General features: G+C 36.7%; 1 protein-coding gene across 1 annotated transcript in view; it reads right to left on the bottom strand.

The window, feature by feature from the left end:
- Positions 1-24,226, bottom strand: part of LOC131075658 (peroxisomal acyl-coenzyme A oxidase 1) — a 211,182-nt gene that overhangs the window by 165,128 nt on the left and 21,828 nt on the right. The window contains exons 4-6 of the mRNA XM_058012499.2: positions 21,142-21,351; positions 20,651-20,738; positions 20,300-20,462 (exon numbers count right to left, since the gene is read on the bottom strand). Of these exons, the coding sequence (XP_057868482.2) occupies positions 20,300-20,462; positions 20,651-20,738; positions 21,142-21,351 (461 nt within the window). The remainder of the gene's footprint in view (positions 1-20,299; positions 20,463-20,650; positions 20,739-21,141; positions 21,352-24,226) is intronic.

The following is a 24,226-nucleotide window of genomic DNA, read 5'->3' as shown; positions in this document are numbered from 1 at the left end:
TTAATAGAAGGAAAAAAAATTTAGACATTATGGCAAGGACTAGATCATTTGTCCTTATGTTGGACCTTCACTATGATGAGTTAATTCTACAAATGTTTCAACGTTTCATTGCTGAAATCACGAAATGTCACCCTAACAAGGTGAAGACAAATATATTCGACATCTTGTCCATGATCTTGGATGAGAATGATACTATTTGTGAGCAGTTGTGGTCTGATTTGCTAGACATTTGGAGAATAGAGTTGCATATTTCAGCTACAGCCTATGACTTTGCAATAAGTTTGATTGAGTTGAAGACTGAGAAGTTCAGGGAACAACTGACTCCAAAAGAATTGGTCATGTGGGGTTTACAGGTATCACCTCCTCTTCAGGTGGGAGACAATCCAGATGTTGATGGGACCATTTCAGCTATGATAACACCTATTACCTTGTCTGAGGGTAATAATAAGGGTAATGACTGCCATATAGTTGAGAAGGAGTATATGGAGTTAGAGTCATTCACTATAGGTGAGGGGTTCACGAAACTCTTCATTGGTGATGTGCAGATTTTCATTGATAAAACAATGGAAGGGAAAGACTTCCTTGAGGAGTCTACTTGTGACCACACTATTGCTCTACTACTTGTGTTAATGTCTGCGTACGCTACAGGAGATTTTATTTACCTGCGATGGTTGTGCTATTGTCTTCAGTTGTTCGTCTTCCTTATGATCTGTTGGTTTCTTCTATGTAGTTGTTCACCGTCACTATTTTGCGTCCTTGCTGGCAGCGGATCTTTTCATATCTGTCTCCGCTCTTCTTGATTGTGCACCTTTGAATGCTCCGTATCTCCGTCGGTTCTTCTCCTATTCTCTTCGTATTCCTTCCGGGAAGAGATTCTTTCGTGTCTTCATCCATGTGGCTTTCGTCGGTGTTCATTTGTGTCTTCGTCTATGTGACTCAGATCGGCGCAGGAGGAGTTACGGCTTTCTTTGTAATTGTCACCGAGTTTATGACGTCTTACCTTTCCGCCTTTCTCCGTCTTGAGTTATCTATTTCGTGAACTTGTTCTTCTTTAAGAGGAGTGTTTTTGCAGGTTGTTGGTGTGAGCGATGTAATTCTTAAGAAGGACAATTTATATATATATGTGTTGATGATTATTCGTATAGTAGTTGATTTTTTGGAGAAACAATATCTTCTTCAAAATCGTTGCATCTTCGTCAGTCTTTTTGTATTGTCTCTGTGTGTTCAATTTATGTGTGATCTTTTCATATTATAGAAAGGTTATATGTCGTATATATGGTAGAAGCCATCATTTTCATAAGTTTTTGGCTTATACCGTTGATTGTCAAAGTGAAAGCATTGTATCAGATTTGTGCCAATAATAAAGGTTGGTTTTGGTGTGGCTGGGTTTTTCAGCCTCGGGTGGAGGGTTTTCCCAGGATAAAATTATGTGTATCTTGTTCTTGTGAGAATTTCTAAGTTTCAGATTTACGCGTCTTACCTTTCTGCTTCTATCTTTAACAGGGGGCAGCGGTTATGGACATGGATAGGAGAGATTGGAACGCCTTTTTGGAGTTAGAGGAAGGGAGTATGATGAGTTATTACCCTCTTTGATCCGTAGAGATACCTTGAATACCATTTTGGATTGGGTTCACAGGTTATATGGTGCTGTTCTGATCTATACCAGCAGCTTGACAGGAGTTGGTATTTATTTTTATGCGCCTATAATGGGCATCATTCATATCTACAGAAGTCCACTTTGGGTAGATTGAATTATTGATGATTCAAACACATCAGACTTGGTTACAGGTTCAGCCATCAGCGTAGAATTGGGTACCGGGTCTCACATGGGTACTGTTGAGATTATCATTTGGTAGTCTGATCAGGAGGACATGATACCCTGTGAGTTTTGCACGCTGGACCTTAGCACTGATCCAACCACTATTCAGGTGATGGATGGTACTCGTGTTGGTAATGTTGATGCAATTGAACTTCCTATGTTGATGTGTGAGTCATCTTCTGTTGTTGCTAGCACGGAGTGGAATTCACATGACCACTCAAATATGAAAAATAAATTGAATGAATGATTCAATATTCGGATAATCTATTCAACAATATACAAGCGTATATATAGAGATTACAAGACGACATTTTAAATTAAGAACAAGTCGTTTAAAGTGAACTACTAAAAAGCTAAATGCTAAATAAAGCTTAAAAGCTAGTTAACTAAAAAGAAAAAGCTAAATGCTAAATAAAGCTTAAAAGCTAATTAACTAAAAAGCTAAATGACCATTAAACAAGGAACTAAATATAGGTGACTAAAATATAATTAAATATTCTAATACCCTCCCTTAATGGTCATTCTATCTACTAACTACCCTACAGAAGACATTGCAGATCTTTTGATCACAAATGAAAATAACACTTTGTCGCGGTGGAGACCCTCCCTGGATCTGAAAAGTGTTAATGACCAAGAATACCAGAATCCATCCAACCTGACGTTGGGTAGCCAAATTGAAACCTGAAACCATGATTTTGAGGAAAATCGGCAAACCCTCCAAAACTGAAGATACAAATCATCATTTTTGTGGAAAAAAAATGGTAAAAACCCTTGAAACAATTTTTGTGGAAAAAATCGAACAAAACCCTAAAACTTCGCATGGCAAAACCCAAAACACCACGTGGTAAGACACCAAACATCACGCGGTAAAACATTAGACATCATGCGGGAAAACACCAGACATCATGCGGGAAAACACCAGACATCATCACGTGGTAAAATACCAGACATCACGTGGTAAAACCCTGATTTTTGAGAAAAAAATCAAGCAAAACCTCCCATGATTTTTTATGGCGAAATATCAGAAAGCCCACGCAAGCTTCGCAGATGACAGATAATAATTTTTAAGGAAAAAATTCTAAACCTTGCGAACAATTTTTGAGAAAAAAAAATGTGAAAACCCTGGGACCTGTAGGACAAGGTCTGGCCTAAATCAATCTGATCAAGGCAACGATATTTAGATATCATGAACATGCACTGTTTCCAGGTGTTGTGGTAGTTGTTGAACTTCTGACTGTGTTCCAACAATGATGTTGGTCAAAGATGCCATCACGAAAATGGAGGTTGAACGAGGTCAACCTAGTGAAAGCATGAGACAAAAGAATTTGATTAAAAAATCAGAATAGAAGTAGCTGCACAAAAAATCTGAAACCCTGGAGGAGAATTCTGGCACGAATTCTAAGGTGCAAATTTCGAGGTTTGAAAGAAATCCAGAAATTAAAAAATTTCTGCAAACTTAAAACAACTTAAATGGTGCCCAAAAAAACAGCAAATATCCCAACGTCCACAGAAATAGCAGAAATTGTGAACTGTTTTAAATTCCAAGGCAAATTTCCTGGCACAAAATTTGAGGTGCGGAAAACGAGGCACCCAGAAAAATCTGAGACCAACCCAAAAAATCTCTCGAAAAACCCACCAAGAATCTGCAACCAAAAAAAAAAATCGACTTGAACTGAAGGGTCAAAACCCTAGTCGAAAATTGCAGAAACCCTAGGAAAAATTTTCAATCTTCAAAAAAAACCCCAGGTTGCAGGCCCGAAAATCTCCAGAACCCTAAAAAAACATGAATTGCTGCCCAGCACAAAGAAATTCGCCCATGAACCAGAAACCCTTGAAACCCTCAAAAAACCTTCAAAAAAGCAAAATCGTTTTTTTATAAAAAACAATGAAAAAAATCTCGAAAATATTCCAGAAAGAAGGCCATGAATTTTTATTAAAAAATTCGCAAAACTTTAAAGAATCCCATTGACCCGCTCTGATACCATGAAAAATAAATTGAATGAATGATTCAATATTTGGATAATCTATTCAACAATATACAAGCATATATAGAGAGATTACAAGACGACATTCTAAATTTAGAACAAGTCGTTTAAAGTGAACTACTAAAAAGCTAAATGCTAAATAAAGCTTAAAAGCTAGTTAACTAAAACGAATAAGCTAAATGCTAAATAAAGCTTAAAAGCTAATTAACTAAAAAGCTAAATGACCATTAAACAAGGAACTAAATATCGGTGACTAAAATATAATTAAATATTCTAATAAAATAGTCCATTGGTACAGGCAGGAGTGTTTCACCTCAATTGTGTATTGAGGTGTGTTTATCAGTTTACCTTTAGCCCATATACTCAGGTTTTGACTATGTCATTGATGGCAGGGAAAGGTGAATTGAGTATGGAGCATATGGGTCCGCACTAGTATGACATATTTCCGATAACAGGCGATGAGTCCGAGTTTAGCAAGTCTCTCACCTTGTTCATTCCAGTCAGTTGCCTACAAAAACAAGTATCTGAGACTTGGTGTGATTGGATTGTAGAAGGTGACAAAGTAGTGCAGCGTCAGCATGGTGGATTTATTCCTGGTGACAGGGTCTTAAAGTGTGGTAGTATTGTTGTTGTTACCCCTTATTTCAATATATACAGGAGACCATTACAGTTGTTACAAGTGGATTGGAGGGAAACTTTGGCTAGGCCTTGGCTTTTGGTCGATTTGATGTTGCAGTTTTTAGTTTCGATCTTGCTTACTTTTTTGAGCATTTCCTGTCATCTGTGCAGACAGTTGTGGAGGATTTCTTGGGTATAGCTCAGTTACCTTCCATCTCTACTTGTGGGAGCATTAGACACTACAGTCGTCACATGATGTCACTATACATGCCCCCAGATGGTGATTGGTTGATTGCAGTGAGTTGGATTGGTAGGAGCTCTCAAGTTTCTTTCCGGGACACTTGGAGATTAGGTGACGATGTGGAAATCACGGTCTATGATTCGAATGTCATTGTCATGATGTATGATTCTGAGGTTGACTCTATGATTACCGACTTTCGGACAGGTATTGATTGGCATCCCTTCTGGGACATTTTGTTGAGAGATGTTGAGGGTCACCCTTTGAGGTGGACCAGATTTCATTTCCTATTGCCCAGGATCGAGTTAGGAAATGGGGTTTCAAATAAGGATCTCCCTGAGGCACCTTGGCAGGTTATACTGCATGGGATAGATCTCAATTCACTTAGGATTTTCAGTATTGGTTTTGATGATAATTCACTGATGGAAAACCAGGAGATGACAGTGCAGTTTGAGGATGTAGGTTTGCCAGTTTTGATCAGAGGAACACAGTTCCAGCATAGTCGTTCCATTTCGAGTTTGACTTGGAAAACTGAGATCGCTTTGATGAGCAGCTCTGTAGTTGACAAGAGTGTGAGAGCCTATGTGGACATTTTGGAGTCTATTCCTATTGTTTGCAGTTTAATTCTTTGGGAGATCAGTTTTTTGAGGAGATAAATGAGTTTACACAATATGTTTTTACTTTTCTTGTTGGAGGTTTTCAGGATGTCTCTGATTGGGGCACCTTGCAAGACAATGCTTCCCATAGATGGTGCTGCAAATTTCTTAGACTGATTTGGGACCGCGGGATTATTCTTAGTTTCAGTGGATCAGTCAGAAGATTGGGGGTTGTATTGGCATTGCTTGAGGACAAGCAATCTTTGGGCAAGGCGGACTGTAATGTCCCCGATTTTTTCAGGTTCTCTAGCAAGCTTTAGCAGTTGAAACTTTGGGTTCACATCAACTTGCTCAGATGAGTAATTTGATGTTTTCGATGAGCTCAGTTGGTTTATTGGAGTTATATGCTACTTTCCAAAGTGATTTTTGGCCTCTAGATTGGTCTCCAAGAATCTTGGAGAAGCCGTCTATTTTTAGTAAGTCACCCAATCGACCTCGTTTGCTATTATTCATCATCAGGATCACTTCAGTTCGATCGGAATTTGATTCCGATATGTGCTGACAAGGTTTCGCAGTTTGGTGCATTAGTGAGTTATTTTAGTTATTTTACGAATAAGGTTGCTTATATTTAATTCCAACCTTGGTGTTATAGCTCATTAGAACCAGAGCGCATAAAACAGTGACCTTAAGTGTCAAAATATTATTATATTATTTTAAGGGGTCATTTTCAGAGAAAAAAGGGAGTTTAAATTAATAAAGTGACTATTAAATTAAAGTACATTGATTTATAAAGTCACTTTACTTTCAAAAGGTACATTTTATTCACTTAGGAGGTAAGTGATATTTTAAAAGGAAGTTATTTATCACACATTCGCAGTGCGTTGGTAATTGTGTCCAAATGAAGTTATAAATAAGAGCATTTAATGCAGATGGAGGTGTCTTGGAAATGGTTATTTTGGTGATGGCAACTTCTGGAAGTTAGTTCTGGAATTTTTGGGCCTTGAGGACATAATCCCTCACAGCCAACAATTCCTACACTGTTGAAAGATATAGCCTGGGAATTTCTTGGAGTAAAGGTAAAACAAGCTTCAGCTGTGTGAGAGAACTGTGGAGTTCGATTTGAAAGATCTTAGTGGAGCCTTTGCTGGGAATTTATGGTTCAAGTCGCAGTAAGTAATTCTACTTGTGTTTGGTTGTTTAGTGGAAACAAGCTGTAATTAGTAAGCCACGCATTTCATTCTGGAGGAGTTCGAACTATCCAAGGACTGCGCAGAGGGGGTCGTATTGCACCTGTACCAGATGTATTAGCCGCCTCAGTCTCATTTCAGGTCACATCCTAAGGTGAAAGGTTGCAGTCTAGCGAACTTCAAGTTTGGAACAGTGGTTATATGCGTCGCCTTGGGTGGAGTGTGCTGCTGAGAACTCAGCGCAGGGTCAATAAGTTGCTGGCCGCTCATACTTTTCCAGTGCGCAGCCCCTCAAGTCGCGGGATTCCAGCAGATAGCGACATTGGTGGTTGCTAAGGTTGTGTTTGTGCTGACAACAAAGTGCATGGACTGATATCTTTAGTTACCCGATGAACGTTCCCAAAGAGCTAGTCGCAGCCAAGGCTTAAGAATGGACATTGTTGCTAGCAGTTGGAGTGTGTATTGGATTTCTTAATAACTGCAACGAAATCAACAGCACACTGCTGGGACTATCAACAGCAAAACACATTGCAGTAACTGGACTTTCATGGCACTGTGATGACAGGTTCCTTGTTTATATTTGATTTATACTGAAGTTGTGAATACATGTCAGATTTGGGAATTGGGTGGTGTATCTCTTACTTGTAACTGAATGCACTGTGTATTAAGGGCAGTAAAATCTGAAAAAGTAACCCAGTGTTATAATTTATTGTAATGTTTAGTTGGTGCAAAATGAGAGTATAAATTTGCTCATGATTGTCAATGTATTGCTCTTGTATATTTGTATTATCTATGAATGAGAACTTCCAAACAAAAACGCACCAGGAAACAACAAAACATCAAACGACTACATTTCAGTTCACAGGGTGAATACATAGCAGCTGTACAACAAAATTTCTCATAGTAAGATTTTGAAAAAAATTGAGTAAAGGGGCAGTCCATTACAATTGTCAAGAAAGTTGACAAGGAAATTGTCGAGTTGAAATGTTAAGTGCGAAAAATGAGAAATTTCAAGGAATGTGACATCTTGACAAGGAAAATTCAAGGTCGTATCTCCCGACACTGACTGGATATGAAAATAGATAAGACTGAAAATCCTTGTGCAATAATCAAGTGCAAAATGAAATAAAAGTTGTCAAAACGAAATAAAAGTTGTCAGAGGTGCAATGTTGTCAACAATGTTTTCAAGAGGGAGAATATTGAAAATGTAAAATTCGGATTCAAGTCTTTAATGCTAAAGTCCAACAAATTCCACCCCCATGCCTAATTTGCCCTCCATCAAGGTGGAAATTTGAGTCAGTATAGGGCTGGGCAGGATTCCTCTATAGTCTTGCAATTGTGCCACATTCTAGGCGTAAATTCCTCATTGCCTTGCAAATACGCTCAACTCCAAGCAGAATTCCATCACTACCATGCAAAGGCGCTCAAGTCCATACATGATTTCCTCTTCACATTGCAAATGCACCCAATGCCTTAAAGGATCTAAAATTGCACTTGGGAAATTTCTTGTTCACCTCTAAATTGCACTCCCAAAATCCTTGACCACCATGGATTTGCGCTAAGGAAATTCCTCTTTCATGCTGCAACTGCACTCATTCAAATTCCTTATCCCAACTGCAATTAGGCGCACCTTTTTAGAAACAAATTCCTTGTCTACCATGAATATGCGCTTCAAGTTAAGGTAATTTCTTTGAACTGGTGAAATCCCACCTAAAGAAAATAGTGAATTGATTAAGTCATGAAACAAGGGTGCTATTTCTATGTTGTGTTGCAATCCTGCCCAAGGAATTTCCTAATAGAGTCTATAATACGTTCCATTTTTTTCTTGACAAGGTCTCATGCGCTCAAAAAATTCCTTCACCTGTGTGAATTAGTGCTCCTTAATTCCATCTCTTACATGAAAATGTACTCCATAATTCCTTAACTTGCATGAATTCATGCCCCCATCTTGAGACCACCAATGTAACACAAGGCAATGCAAAATTGTGAACATGTCCATCTGACCCGCCAATAGAGTGGTGGAATAACATTGATTTTAAATATTGCAAGTCGGCCCTTCCAAAGATATGCAATAAGTTTGAAATAGTTTTGAGAGGGAAAGAAAGAGATTTAAAGGAAGGAAACAAAATTATCCCTAGGCCGACTTGGAAGAGGAAGCTAGTTTGGGGATTCCTAAAAAGAGTAGTAAATGTGAAAATTATTTTCATAAGTAAAAAAAATTCATTCCTCCATCCACAATTCGCAAACCAGCACAATAATAAAACCAGATAGTGGGTAAGCAATAAGGAGGACAATGCAAATTCCAAAGAAAGGTATCAGCATATGAAATTTCATCCAAGGGAGTGCGAATATCAAGAGGTAAGTGTGAATTGCCTCAACTAAACAAAAAGATGCAAGTTTATCAAAGTGAAGGAAGAGTGAATTTGTCAGGAGGAGGAGGTGAATCAGTTTCAAATCAGAATTCCTTGGCGGTCATGGATTTCCACTTGGAAATCCATGACCAAGTCCTAATCCCGCCCTAATGTGCAAAAAGAGGTGTAAGTTTTACGTTTTAAATGTTTTAATTCACTTGCATGTTGTTTAAAGATTAACATAGTATTTACAAATTAATGTTTCATAGTGTTTGTTCTTTCTCGAAAATCAATGCAAGGAAAATAAAGGATGATGCAACAAGACTCAACAACATGAAGACTTCAAGTTGACAATGCAAGGAAGGACAAGATTCACGATTCAAGAGTGACAAGGAAGATGATCGAGTTTGAGGTGTTCAAGATCAAGACATTACAATGAAGGATATTTCACAACAATCTTGAAGTTCCTTTGGAAATCCAAGATCCTAAGTCAAAGTCGGAGACATTCAAGCTGTCATTAAGATGATACTAAGTCAGGGAAATTATGGATTTCATGATCAAAGTGAGGATGAGGATATCAAAGACGCATTCCACAATTTAGGAACTACATCAAGGACATTCCACCTTTCAAAATGACTTAAAGATTCACATAACCAAGGCAAGATGATATTCAAAAGAGGAACTCTAAGGATGAAAAGGACATTGCAACATGAAGTCAAGAACTCCACCAAGGAATTCAAGTCCGAGGTAAAGAATTTCAAGATCAAAGAATCAAGGTCAAGAACATTCCAAGGTGAAAGAATTCAAGATTAAGGATTGAAACGCATCACATGGAAGCGAATATCCAAGTATGAAGTTGAAAAAGTAAACGTGATCAAGGAATGCAGATAGTTTCAAAAGAGTTACTTGTAACTAACCCTAATTAGGGTTTTATTATGAAATCTTGCCCTTTGATTCCAAATCAATCTTAGCCTTTCCTTGTAATTAGGGTATCAATAAAAGGCTTGGCCTTTCATTTGTAAAGGTTAATAAATAATAGTTGATCAACAAACAATAGACAATTGTGGATAGCCTTAGAAAGTAGAAGTAGAGTAGGAGAAGGAAAGAAGAAATTGTTGCCAAGACTATGTTGACATCAATACATAAGTTTCGTTGAAGTTATGGTGGTTCTTGTGTTGTGTTCTACATTTTGCATGGTTTCTTATTACTTCTCAATTAGTTGAAGTTCATTGATCTTAATGGAGAAACGTGACAGCATGTGATGAATTCCTTTGTTCATACTTTTGTGGTTTGCTAACTATAAGCTACAGTAGTCTGAACCTCATTATTGCAATAGTTCAATTGTGAATGTTTCATTAGGATTGTGTCAACATTGGATATTTAAATGAATGGTTTGAAGTATGAAAATCTTTCATTCCCTTGGGAGATTGCACCAGCGTTGTGTAGTTGTTGTTATCATGACGAAGCAGAGCTTGGTTTGAAGGAGTTTGTCCATCTGAGCATTATCAATTATCATCATTGTCCTTCGGATTAGCATAGTTTCTCTAAACCATTTCCCTTTTAATGTTTCTTTGTTTGAGGAGTTGAGTTACTTTGCAAGTTCCAGCTATGATTCATAAATGTAAGTCCCTTTGTGATTACCAGCAAGTCAAGACCTGCCTATGGAAACATTGGCGTAATCTTATTTGATCACATTTGTTTAGCATATAAGGTTTCCTTGTTCAAGAGAGGATAGAATTCTTAGTATTTTATTGTGTCTGAAGTGCATAAATAACACATCAACGGTACCAAATAGATTATATTCTTATATAAGATCAGCTCATTAGTCACTGTGTACCTATCATCATGAAGTGTGCCCTCTGTAACTCTTGCTGCCCAAGAATCTTTGGCATACTCTACTGCAATTAATTCTCTCCAATCAGCAAAAATCTCCGTCAAAGAACATATATGAGATCTCCTAGAAAGTGCATCAGCAACTATATTTTTCTTCCCCTTGACAGAAACAATGTCAAAATAATATGCCTGCAATCTACTGACCCACTTATGCTACCTATCAATAAGATCCTTTAGGTTCAAGAAGTATTTGATGTTGTGGTCCATTTTGATGAAAAACTTAACCCCAACTCGATATGGTCTAAATTTGGCCAAGGCATGCATAATGGCCAACATCTCTCTATCATTGAAAATGTAGCTTCTCTCCACACCTCTTACCGTTCTGCTCTCAAATGCGTTGGGAAGCTTCTCCTACATAAAAACTGCTTTGTGCTGAATCAGACCACTCAAAAGCTCCCTTCTTAGTCAAATATGTAAGTGGAGCTACAATCTATGAAAAAACTCTTAAAAACCTCCTATAGAACTCACAAAGACCAAAGGATCCCTTAAGATATGTGAGATCCATAGGAGCAGACAATTGAACAATAGCCCTGATCTTCTCAAGATCAACTCTCACTCCCTCTGCGTTGATGATGTGACTGAGATAAAGAAGATTTGTCATCCCAAAGTCACATTTAGACTCCTTAGCATGTGGAGCCACACTCTCTAAGATGCTCAATACCTCCTCAAGATGTCATCAAAAAATATCAAAACAAATTTCCTCAACTATTTCCTAACACCCAATCCATACAACTTGAAAAGTCGCGGGAGCATTCATCAATCCAAAGGGCATTACCAAAAACTAGAAATGCCCAAAATGGCACCTAAAAGCAATCTTCTCAATATCCTCTTTCCTCATTCAAATCTGATGATAGCTTGACCTCAAATCCATCCTAGAATAGCATCGAGCCCCATGCAACTCATCAATCCTAGGAATTAGATACCTATTTTTAATTGTCTTTTTGTTCAAGGCCTTGTAATCAATACACATCTGCATTGTTCCATCTTTCTTCTTTACCAAAACTATTGTTGATATGAATGGGCTCTTGTTGGGTCTTATGTGCCCCATCTCCAATATCTCCTTAACTATCTTTTCTATTTCATCCTTATGCCTCTTACGATGCTAATAAAGAGTGGTGATTACTAATTTGGCTCCCTCCTCCATCTCAATGATGTGCTCTATTCCCCTCTCGGGTGGAACTCCATGAGTGACACTCCTGAACACCTTGCTATGCTTAAATAGCAAGCTCTGAATATTTGGATGGTAGCTGTCCTTTTGCTGGTCTGAATTGTAGGAACCGTTGGCATGATGAGACATTCTGCTGCCCACACTACCTGATCGTGTCTAATCAGTCGCTTCATCCTCTTAAATGATACCATTCTAAGCCCTCCATCCTTGGTGTTCAAACCTCATTTCCAACTTCTGTAAGTTGAAAGAGAACTCTACAAGTAATAACATCCATGTCATACCAAGAATAACATCATTGTCCCCCATGTCAACCACATTGAATTCATCTTTCAACTCATAATAAACCAGCTGTATGCTCAGATTAGAGATCTTACAAGTACAAGGAAGCTTATACCCATTAGCTACCATCACCTTAAATCCATCGTGTTCTTCAGTTTGCAATCTTGTCTTAGCTCAATTTCCTCCTTCTAAGGTCATTCAGATGGTCACTATCCAACAAGTTTTAATCATTTTGCGGCTGATGTTATTCCCTTTGAAGTTGTTTCTTGTCCATGTCCTTATGAAGGAAACTCTAAGACTGAAGTTTGCTTCTAGAAGTAGACGCCTCCATGTCTCCAGCATTTTTTATGGCCTCTTGTAAGGTAGGTGGATTGAGAGCCTTAATCCAACCTCTCAATGGATTTGTCAACCCATCCATGAAAAGAACCACAAGTCTTCTCCCTGAAATATCAATACTAACACTACAAGTCTCTGAAAATCTGCAATACATGTATCAATCGAAACCCATTCCTTCAGCTGTGCCAACTCTTTAAAATGCAGCTCTAGATCTTTCTTATCAAATCTCTCAATCAACCTCTCTATGAAATATGCATAAGAAATAATCCTAGCATGTCCCATGGTGATCATCCAATGATGACACCACCCATGTGCAATGCCATCAAGATGTTTTGCTGCATACTTAATAGCCTCTTCTTTTGGCATAGGATTGAGCTCGAAATGGGTGTCTACCTTATGAACCCAAGCTCTAGTTGAAGTCTTCCCCACACCATCGTACTAAGAGTCAATTTCCCCCACCTTTTTTCACAAGTCATAGTCATGTGCTCTATCACCAGTGAGGTGTCTACACTTCATCCCAAAATCAATGTAGCCCCTCAATGATATAGCAGCCTAGAACTCAAGACTGCCACTCTCCCAATCATGTCTGAACTGATCTTGCTAATCAGTTATCTGAGATCCATTATAAACTGGTGCTGGTACCCTAGGTGGAAAGGTAGGTATAAGAGTCCTCAAGTTGATGGTTCTAGTATGCTGATTTGGATGACCACCATAAACTGAGTTCTCTCCATGAACATAATTGCCTCCATTGTTTCCTCCATTGTTACCTCCATTATTGGCATTGTTTGCACCAATTTGTCAAGCCATCATTTCTATTAATAGATCCAATGCTGATTTTGCTGTTGAGCCCTTTGTTCTACAACTTGTTGCCCTCTCACCAAGGCATCCAACAAATTCCAAAATCTTTCCTCTCCTAGATCTCTTGCATTCTTGTCACCTATATTTTCTATATTGTGCTTCTTTGAAGCCCTTTGTTCCTCTACAATTAAATTTAAAGAAAATTTGTTTTTGCAATAATGTAATGGAAATGGTGATTGTTCCCAACCTGACATATCACTGTTTTGTCATATTGTACCCTCCAGGATGGCAGGATACACTACTCTGATACCACTGTAGTATGCAGCCCTGTTTGCCTTTGTTTTTTTTGTTTTCAATGTGTTTTAAGAATATTTGATCGAGAGAATAGAAGAATAGAAAGAAGAGGGATATATTGCAATAGATGCAATTTAATAACAACAAATACAAATGAAATGCTTGCTATTTTCAATGCTTATAATCACTTACAATTCTGATTACAAACATTAAAAAAAATACACATTTTCTGGTAAAGTGAAATAAGGGACTGCAGCAATATCACTTAGAAAACCTAGGCGTCCCACATAAACTCCTCCAAGTGAGATGACATGAAGAAACCAAATCAGACAATACTCAAGATGCCTACAAACAAGCAGATGTAATGTCCCCTTTTTAGCGCAACATGATATGGGGTGTCGTTAGCCTATTCTGACACGGTCCCGAAGGCTAACAAGGACATTGGTGGGATCCTGAGGTGTTTTGGCCTAGGTGTTTTCAGTTTCAGGCCAATCGGTGCTGCTCTAACAGGGTTTCTAGACACTTACTATTTATAGTAAGTTAGTCTCAAAGCAGTGACTTGAAATTTTTAGTGTTTCCCTGGTTGGCATAATTATCAGTAAAAAATATTTGAAGGCGACATTGATTTAAAGGGATTATCAACAATGTTTTAATATTTAACGATAAAGTGTAAAGTTAAATTAAATATTTAACTTTATCGTTATATTATAAGGTTGGGAATATAAAGTAATGTTTAAAATATTAAAAGTTCCCTTTAATGTGTACATCATGGGAAATAATATTTTATTCTAAAATGTATTATCCCACATTTAGGAAATGAAGTGTTTGCATCCAGGAAGAAGATATAAATTGAGGTTGAGAGCTCTCTTTTGGGGTATGCTTGGATGAGATTAATGTTATGTTGTTGGATTTCGTAGAGATCTGATTATTGGGCTTGGAGGACGGAATCCCTCTTTGCTAGCATTCTCTTCGCTGTTGAAAGACACAGTCAAGAGGATTAATGGTGTTTTCATTCAGGAAACACATTGGGCTTCATCTGGTGCTCTTGCATGAAGTTTTTACAGGGGTTTGAAAGTGCAGATTTGAAGATAGTGTTTTTGCTACAGTACCGCGTGAATAGTGTTTTTGCTACAGTGCTGTATGAATAGTAAAAAAGCTACAGTACCATGAATAGTGCTGCTATAGTGCATGAACAATGTTGGTATGAGTTTACTTGTTTTTCCTGCTGATTAGAAGTTTGGAAGGCTACCATTACATCTGCAAACCACTACAACATTCAATTCCAGGTTTTTTCTATCATATTTTCATTACTAAGCATTGTAATTGTTGAATACAAACCTGAATCATTGTCGCAGCCCATAAGGCAGTTGAATGTGCACATTGATATTGCAAATCAGTATTTAACAACAAATAAGAAGTTTCGGGTTTTGCATATATTGTTGTATGTTTGTCAAGTGTTTGATAAAATGCCATCTTGATTATTAAGCAATTTAATTGATATCACATAGTAGTTTGCAAGTCTCTTTCAAAATGAAAATAGGGGTGGTCATTTCAGCAGATAATCACACTCAAACCCAAATCGACCAGCCTCTAGAAATATCATGCCCAATCTAGATGAAGTAGGGCCAGCCCTAGGTAAGTATGGCCAGCTAGGAAGGTTGTACGGCCAGCCAATGCCAAGAACAAACAGCAATAACACCTCCCAACTCTCCTCCAATCAGCAAACTTTGAAAATACTCTGTAAAACTGCAACCTGGAGCTGAAGAAGATGATCAACCAAATACCATTGAAGCTCAATTGTGTTTCCTATATTATAAACACCGACAAATTCTCCAGATTATGTCTCTCAGTAATGTGCTCCAGATTATGTCTTTCAGTAATGTGGAGAATTTTGCCTACAAGGGGTTTCCTTCTCACAAAGCGAAGAAAAGCGATCTCCTCCAAAAGAAATGGCGATATCGAGTATCAAACTCCAACCCCAGCCCACTAAGCCAAGGGATACTACCTACCTTACCTACAACAGACACATATCTAATTATTGTTGTCTATGATTAATGTAGTGTTACTTATATATTATGACATCGCTGTTTCGCGGGTCCCACAGCTTCTTATATTCGGCAAGTAGCAAAATGGCGATGACAAGGGGCAAGCTCATACGGTGTTTTCGCTATTTTGCCAGCAAAATACATTAAGGATTTTAGAAGGTTGCGAAATGACGATATCAAGTATCAAACTCAGCATCAAAAATGAGCTCCACAAAAGTGCCTTTATAGCTCTCCCAAGAAAATCAACCCTCTTCATTTTTTGCTTTATTTAATAAAAGTCACTTTTTAATCTTCCAGTGTCACGTCCAGATATCAAAAGGCCTCATTCATTTAAAATAAATCATCTTTGATTTTATAACTGGCCCTATAGTTCCTTTATTGAATAAATTAAAATAACGATAAAGTTAAAATCTTTAATTTAACTTTATTAATTAATTACTTATCATTATTTTATTTAAAACAACCGGACTATAGAAAATGGTGAGATAATCATCAAAATTGAAACCACCGACAATACTAAAAATAGTAACCCTGCCAACTGACTTATTAAAAATAGTAAGTATTGGAAGACTGACCCAAAATCACCCCAAAACAGGAAATTATGCTCATTATAACGGTCAAACATCAACTACACATCATATACTACCAAACTACTAGACAAACTGCCTCCAATGTTCCCTAACCCTAACTCATTTGCCTACAAGAACCAAACTAAATAGGTTAACGGTCCACCAAACTATCTAGTTGGGAAGGGGACATTATAGCCCCCCAAGTAATTGCAAGTTATTCAGTAATTTGCCTCTTTTACCTTAAAAATACTGCATTTTCAGTTTTGCTTCATTTTTACATTCCAGAATCAAACTTTTGCAGAGCATGGCTGTACTATAGGATTTACAAATCAAATTTTAAAGTTGAACATTTAGGGCACAAAGTAGGGCATGTCATTTCTATTGTTCTTCATTTTCCACATTTCCTCTAACTTTAATGCTTCTAGAATCTACATAGCAAGGCAGCAAGCTGCAACACAAAAGAGGCAAAGGACTCTTTATATTTTTGTTCAAGTTCAAACTTTTTATCTATTTTGGTTTAGAACTTAAGAGTTAGAGTTCTAAGTCTTAAATTTCAAGATTAAATTTAAATTCTAATGGTTATAGATTAATATTATGATTAAACCCAAGCCACTAGGGTTTGAAGCTTGAACTGTAAGCTTTACAAGGTTAAACTTTCAAACTTATACATGAAACCCTTACCCTAAAATAATTTTGTTGGCCTGGGGTTGGGGTTAGGTTATGTTAAAAATTTAGAGTTTACTTAGTTACTAGCCCAAACCCTAAATTGTTTTTAAATTTAGAGTTTTTTTTTAAGGCACTTTAATTTGCTTTTATGACCAACGTTAACCCTTACCTACTATTTTGAATGGGTATGAATTTTTTAGTTTTATGATTGATGAGATAGTTACTGAAGTTGTGCCATAATATCTGAATCTATTTATCACAAATAATGAAGCTAATTATGTGGCAACAAGCAAGCTTCATTTTTTAGGAGGCCATGTGCAACACATTGTCTTGATTTATCCCCATACAACATTGGTAAACTTCTACGCCTTAAATCTGTAATAGACAGGGTGACATCTGTCACAAAATTCCAATTGCACTAGAGTACTTAGTATGATATGAACGTTTACCGAGGAACAGGAGACCATTCATCTCTGTGTAACAAGATTTGTAACTCATTGCCTTGCATTGCAAAATTTAAGTGCACAAAAAGCAATCCTAATATGTAAGTTTGGTTCATCTAACTGGGTTGATTCTATCTTTGCCGATCGCATGAATGGCCTAACCACTACATGCCTTGTTTTTATGAGTTCTTTTAGACAGTTGTACAAGGCTGTGCAAAATTTAAATCCACTGACCATGGTGTTGAGATCAGTTGATAGGGAAAGAATCCCCCATGAACTATTTTTACAAAGACATGGATATGGAAAAGGAGACAATAAGGTCCAAACTTCATAATGATTAAGACAAAACATGACAACATGGGAGATTATTATTAGAAGATGGAAATGACAAATACATTGTTACCTCGATGCCACTGGATACTATTGAAATCCCCCATTCTTTTATAGTGAATCAATAAAGAATGATGCAGAGATGGCAGAGCCTGTTTCAGTGCATTGCAACATTTTTCTCTGATGTAGAAGATTAGAGGGCAGCTATAGCAGAGTTTCAAACCAATGAGCAAAGAGATTCTTTTTTGGCATACATGCATAGGCTCATGAAAGGCTTTAAAACCAGGTAATTAATAATTTGCAATCATGAATTGCCTTTTTGCTATATGAAATTTTGAAATAGATTATAAGTTTATACTATTATTGCATTACAAAGTTTTAATACATTATAGTTTTATAGTTGTATTGCATTACTAAGTTTTACTTAAGTGACTAGTGGAAATTCAGGTCAATGCGAAACCTACTTTGGCAAGCTTCAATGGATGACAAGGTACATCGTGCCCTAGCCCTGCAATTCTACCATTTGCAACAATTCTTGAGGTCTATTTGGAAACATACACTCCAAGAAGCAAAACCAACTGAGCCAAACCTGGATAGATAATTTGGCATTTGGTCGCCACATCCTTCTCATTGACTAAAAAAACATTATTAAGTTAGAAATTACTAAAAATAACTACAAAGTACTGCTAATCACATCCTTTAACTCAGTCACTCATTTTAAAATTTTAAGTACTGCAATCAATTTAAATTGCTTGGATATATCGTTTGATCATGAATGTATGGCTTGATAATATCAAGTAGTGTCCAAGATAATCAACCAAGTGACCTTGGCCAGATTACTCACAAAACATGATGGATTGCAGATTATTTGATGGTGATAATTTTGCCAACTTGGAGGAGCTATTTGATGATCACGACTGCAGTAAAGGGGTGGAAAACCAAGATACTAGAGCATCAACCTCACATTCTACAGCCTCAGCCTCATATGGTAAATGTGCGTTCAATTTTTATTTAGTACTATAAATTGCTTGATTGAGAAAATGAGAATCTAGGCTTGAAACGACAACAATGAACATTTTTTTTTTGTCATACGTTTGCCTCAAAAAAACAATTGTCTCATGTTTGTTTCTATTTCTAAGCATTCTGTTTGGCATAAAATAACAATAACAGTTTTATTTTATTTTTTAGTTTGCTGATATTTTGTCATGACCTGTCCTTGATCATCATTTTTTCTCTCAATCCAAGAAAATAACATAGATATAGCAATTAAAATATTGTTGATTGTTTATTTATTAATTTAATATTTAATTTGAATGTTCATTATGTGCAAATAAAATAAATGTAACAATCACTATTAATTAATCAATATTTTATATGTATTATTATTAATTAATAAATATTTAATGAATGTTTGTTTGATATTATTATTAATTAATTGGTATTTTATTATTATTAATGAATGTTTGTTTGATAACATTATTTAATAAATATTAATTAATGAATGTTTGTTTGATAATATTATTAATTAATTAATATTTATTAAATGATGATATTCATGAAATGTTTTGGATGAAATAAATTAATAAATGGGTCCCTAATCTCCAAAGGGGTCCCATGTAATCCTAAGGCAGCAACTACTTGGAAAAGTCAGCCCCCTTTGAATAGTGGTGACACTTCCTTGAGTCGTCACCCTCCCTTGCTCCTATAAAGCATCGAGAGGGAGGATAAGAAAGGAAGGAGGAAAGTTAAGAGAATAAAAGGCATCAGAGGAAATATGTATGCTTAATATATGACACCTAATAATGTTCTTATGCAGAATTTAATAGTAATATTAATATAGACTGCAATATGTATGGCAGTGTAATAATGCCTTTCTACATTAACTGTACATATGGCAATTAAGTAAACTATATGATGGAGTCTGTAATACCTTTCAATCTCACCATCCAATTATGGAGGGAGAATACAAGGAAGCAAGAGCACTAGGCTCCAGCAGGTACGCCAACCCCAAGTGTGGATCAGGAGGCCAAGTTGACGAGGTCCTTTGTGCTCTTGGGCTTGTTGGAGAGGGATAGAATCGAGGCACCTTGTGTGATTCTCCTTGAGCTCCAAATGAGGATAGGTGTAAGGAAAGAAAGGTTGTTAAATCCTTCATATACTGTTTGCAATATATTAAGAATGACAAATATATGTTCTACCATGACATGATGGAAATGTTATCTAATTTGTTGTGCAGATTTACATTAGTGTCCTTCTATTGTTCTCTCTATGTACCGAAATTGTGATTCTAGGACAGAATATAAGAGGGTTGCATTAGGGGACATTACATATTTCCTTTGTTTTCACATTGTAAAGCCAAGCAATTGAATTCCATTCATACTTTCAATTTTCAATGAGAGTGCAATGCTACCATGATTATATTAACTAATAGATGGTATTGTATCTTCTTCTTCCTTTAGCAAACTCAAAGCTGCTGTGGACTTATTAGAAGCGATATTCTAATCTGCATGTATATATGGTCTTCATTGTGAACAGAAAAAAACTCATTCATGAAGTGATTTTATAATTTCAGTGCCTTGTCTTATGCATTCCTTTGTGAGATGTTACCTTAAAATGAATCTCGTAACTGCAATAATATAGATAGAAACTACTAAAATTCTATAGTTATGATAAATCCTGCATACCTCATCAACATCTGCTTACGAGGTATTCGAACATGATCAAGTCTTAGGAGGCCATTGTCCATGGTATTGTATCCACCATTCCCAAACTTCACACCAATATCAGCAACAGTAACTCCCGCAAGTGGTTGATGATTTTCCAGACTCCTTATTTGAACAAGAAAAGCTGAGTAATCAAGAAAATAGTACATATTTAGTCATTAATCCCAATCAAAGTAGCTTTTCCTGCTTCTCCCAACTTACGTGGACTCTATATATGTTCTATGGATAAAAAAACATTGTTCATTTATTGATATAAAATATCATGATAAATCAAAAAGGAAACCATATTTGAATTTTCAAAGATAAATTTACCATGCACTCCATAGTCACGACCATCTGTTATGAGGCGCGCATATACAATTGCATGCGTTGATACTTTTCCTAAGCCTCCAGGCCACCACTTTTCATATGTACACAGTAGAACAATAGGGAAGGAAAGTATCAATAGTCATATGCATGAGGTTACTTTACAGGTTCAGCAAAGGCAATCTGAAGTAGAGGTAAGAAAGTAACATGAAGGAAGTTGAGAGATGCTATGGAAATTTGAGTTTCTATACTGTTCATGGGCCCAATCAAGAGACTATTCAGAAGCAAAAAGTCCCCACTCAAATTCATTTAGTTAAAATTCCATTACTTTCCCTTCTTTGAGATACCAGTGATCAAAGGTATCACTCAATCCATGAATAGAATGCAATACGACAAAAAATGTCAAAAAGTCTTTATATAAACCAAAAGAATATAATAAAAGAATGGCTAATTTTCAAAATGGAATTCGGAAGAAGCATTAATAATTTCTACTAAACCTTAGTTGAAGTCAGTGTAGGGCTATTTAAGACAAATTCATCAGAAGTTGGATCAAATGTTGCAGTTGTCTCAAGTCCTTGGACATTTGAGCCATGGCCAAGTTCAGTTTGTGCATAACAGCCAATAATTTTCATTTTATATGCAAGAGGTAACCACTCCTCCTGCTGCTCATCGCTTGCCTGCCCTTTTAAAGCCGGTATAAACATTCCCTGCAACAAGAAAGGCAAAAATATTTACATAATCTTAAGGCACAGATATTCATAAGAACAGTAAACGCTGAAGAAACAAATTTTACAGAGCAATGAAAAACTCAACGAAGATGCACTGAAAAATAATAACCTAATAAAATAAATTCTTTGTCCTTATTAAAATCATAGTAAAGAAGTGTTAAATCATTTGATTGTCCATCTACCTGATCAAAAATGTGTTTAGCTTCTAAGTTCTACAAAAGTCAGAATTACATCGGCTTCAGTTCTTCAATATTTTTTTGTTTCAAATTCTATCTTCTCTTTTTCAATGTGTGGGATATGGCTCGGTCCTAGGGCATTTTGGAGCCTGTCCTATCTATACCATGAGTGTAATAAACACAAGGTAGAGAACAAATCAACAAGAAACATCTACTTTGTCCTGTGAGCAATAAAACTATATGCAAAACATCCATAGCAAACACCTGTCACAGAAATAGAACATAATAATAGACAATATAACAGAATTTCTTGGAAGATAACATCTTCAACATTGAAATTAGTATGTACAAAATCTCTAGTAAACATAGGCATGCAATCCTAGTTAAGGTGAAAGCGAGCTCTCTCAAAATTCCATAATTGAAACAAGATGTTCATGTAGATCAGGCTACAGCAGGTATGATAACCAAAAGCAATTGCCCATTTAATTTTATTTTGACAGAAGCTGAAAAATTCTATTACTAGCAGACGCAAACATTTATGCTTGCCCTAGACTTAGTCTGAACTAGCAAATCTTCTGATGATAAAACCTCATTTACATTCCAGCAGAGGACAGTTGTAACAGGTCCTCAAGATATAAAAATACTCCAGGAAAGACTAAAGTCAGGCTAACTTTCTGAGGCACTGTTTCTAATGACATCAAATATGCTTATATTGACAGGGATTATGAAAATTGGTAGCCTTTTCTGACCCTTCAGGAAGGTAAGAAAGCTGTTTTAGGAATTACAAAATTGTCCCAGAAATATATGGCAACAATAACACCAGATTTATTACAGATCAAAAAAAACAATCACACCATATTTATTACAAAATACAGAGAAAAAAATAATGTTGATTTTCCCTATCCTTGGTGTGTGGATAGCCTTTGACTGCTTGATCATTTGCACCATCTTCTACTGGGATTTGGCCCAGGTCTCATAGTTAACAGATTAGGGTAAGAGGAAAAGCCTGGTGATTGTAAATGTGATGACTCCATTCTGCCCCTCTAATAGTTGCATCAACAGAACTCTCATGCTGAGTGGCTTGCCTTTTTGGCCGGACTGCTAGGCACATTGCAGCTAAAGACATTTCACAAACCTTTTTTTAGCATTATCAGTGACAAGCAAGTATTCAATAGCTTCCAACCTCCTCTGATGATATTTGAAATTATCAAGAATATATAAACTCTTGTTACATTCTTTCTAGAATGGAAAGTATTTGACCATATAAGCAAATGCAGTTCTCAGAAAAAGTGGTTTGCACTCATTTCTTATCACTTTTATTTGCCATATAATTTTAATTGCATATCATCATCAACTTTCTTCCTCAGCAATTGATACTATCAGTGATATCTTGGAGAGCTCTGATTAAGGTAGTGCTCTTCTTTAAGTTTTAACTAATTTTCTTCATCATCATTCCATTTATACCCTGCATTTTGTAGCAAATATTCTCCATTTATACCACTGAGCTACTGGCCCCTCTTGGACCAGTCCATCGTCGGTCCGGGTGTGGCTTATTTCCAACACCAACACCCCCCCTTAAGCCACACCTCTTGCGTGCTTGGGGCTCCTAGCCTAGACCTGGCTCTGATACCATGTTAATTTTAACACTTTCAGATTAACTAAACTCAGAAAATCAGAATTTGTTTACTGATTAGATTAATTAGATTAGAGAATTATAGTTTCAAATTTAAGCATAGTAAAGAAAGAGAATGAAATAAAGACAAGACACAGTTACCCTGGGAAAACCTCCTAGGAGGAAAAACCCAGCCCGAAAAGATCCTCGGATCTGATTATGGATTATGGTTATGCAATTATTACAACACTTATCTTCCTAAACTTGTAGAAGCAGATGTTGCTGTCACAGAAAGAATGACAGATTGGTTGGCTGTCACATGTGTGTTGGTTGCTGCTGGCTTGCTGCTCCTTTAACCCAGATTTGCAGACCTTCAAGGAATTCGCACTATCTTCACTAAGTTCGCTGACTTCTAATAATGGAATTCACACCTCAACTAGCAGATCCAAATTGCTGATATAGCAGATATAGTTGCTGTAGGTGCAGATGTAGTCTTTCTTCCTGAAGTTTGCATATTTCGCATGAAGTGAGAAGTGAATTGAATGATTTGTGATGGGGGTTTTATGTTTATATATATGTGGAGCAAACCCCTTTTAACATGTCGGCTTGCAATATAAATTAAAACCTTTTAATTATTTAATTTATTTAATTTGCTTAATGTGAAATGTTTAGGATAGGCCCTATCATGATGGCATGTAGACTTTAGTGTGACGTGGAGGTGAAGCGTGGAGATATACGGCCCAGCCCTTATGCATTGGAGATGGGGCTGGCCCCCTTAGGCGGATTCCAATGTTGCCCAAGGCAATTGGAATCCGCCACCCTAATTACAAACAACACTCCCTCTTAATTAGGGAGGAGAACATAACAATAATCTTCCATCTTGCACACACACAAATGATGGATTACATAATCAGAATATTGTAGTCTTCCATCTTGCACACAAGCATATAATGGAACTACATAATATAACCTTCCAACTCGCACACAAGCATAGACTGGATCCACCTTACATTGCCCACAAAGGGTGGAGAGGATATTTTCTACCATCTTACATTGCCCGCAGAGG

Source organism: Cryptomeria japonica, chromosome 6, assembly GCF_030272615.1.
Source record: "Cryptomeria japonica chromosome 6, Sugi_1.0, whole genome shotgun sequence".
Lineage (NCBI taxonomy): Eukaryota > Viridiplantae > Streptophyta > Pinopsida > Cupressales > Cupressaceae > Cryptomeria > Cryptomeria japonica.
Note: the sequence above shows the minus strand (reverse complement) of the source record. Positions and strands in the feature narration are given on the sequence as shown.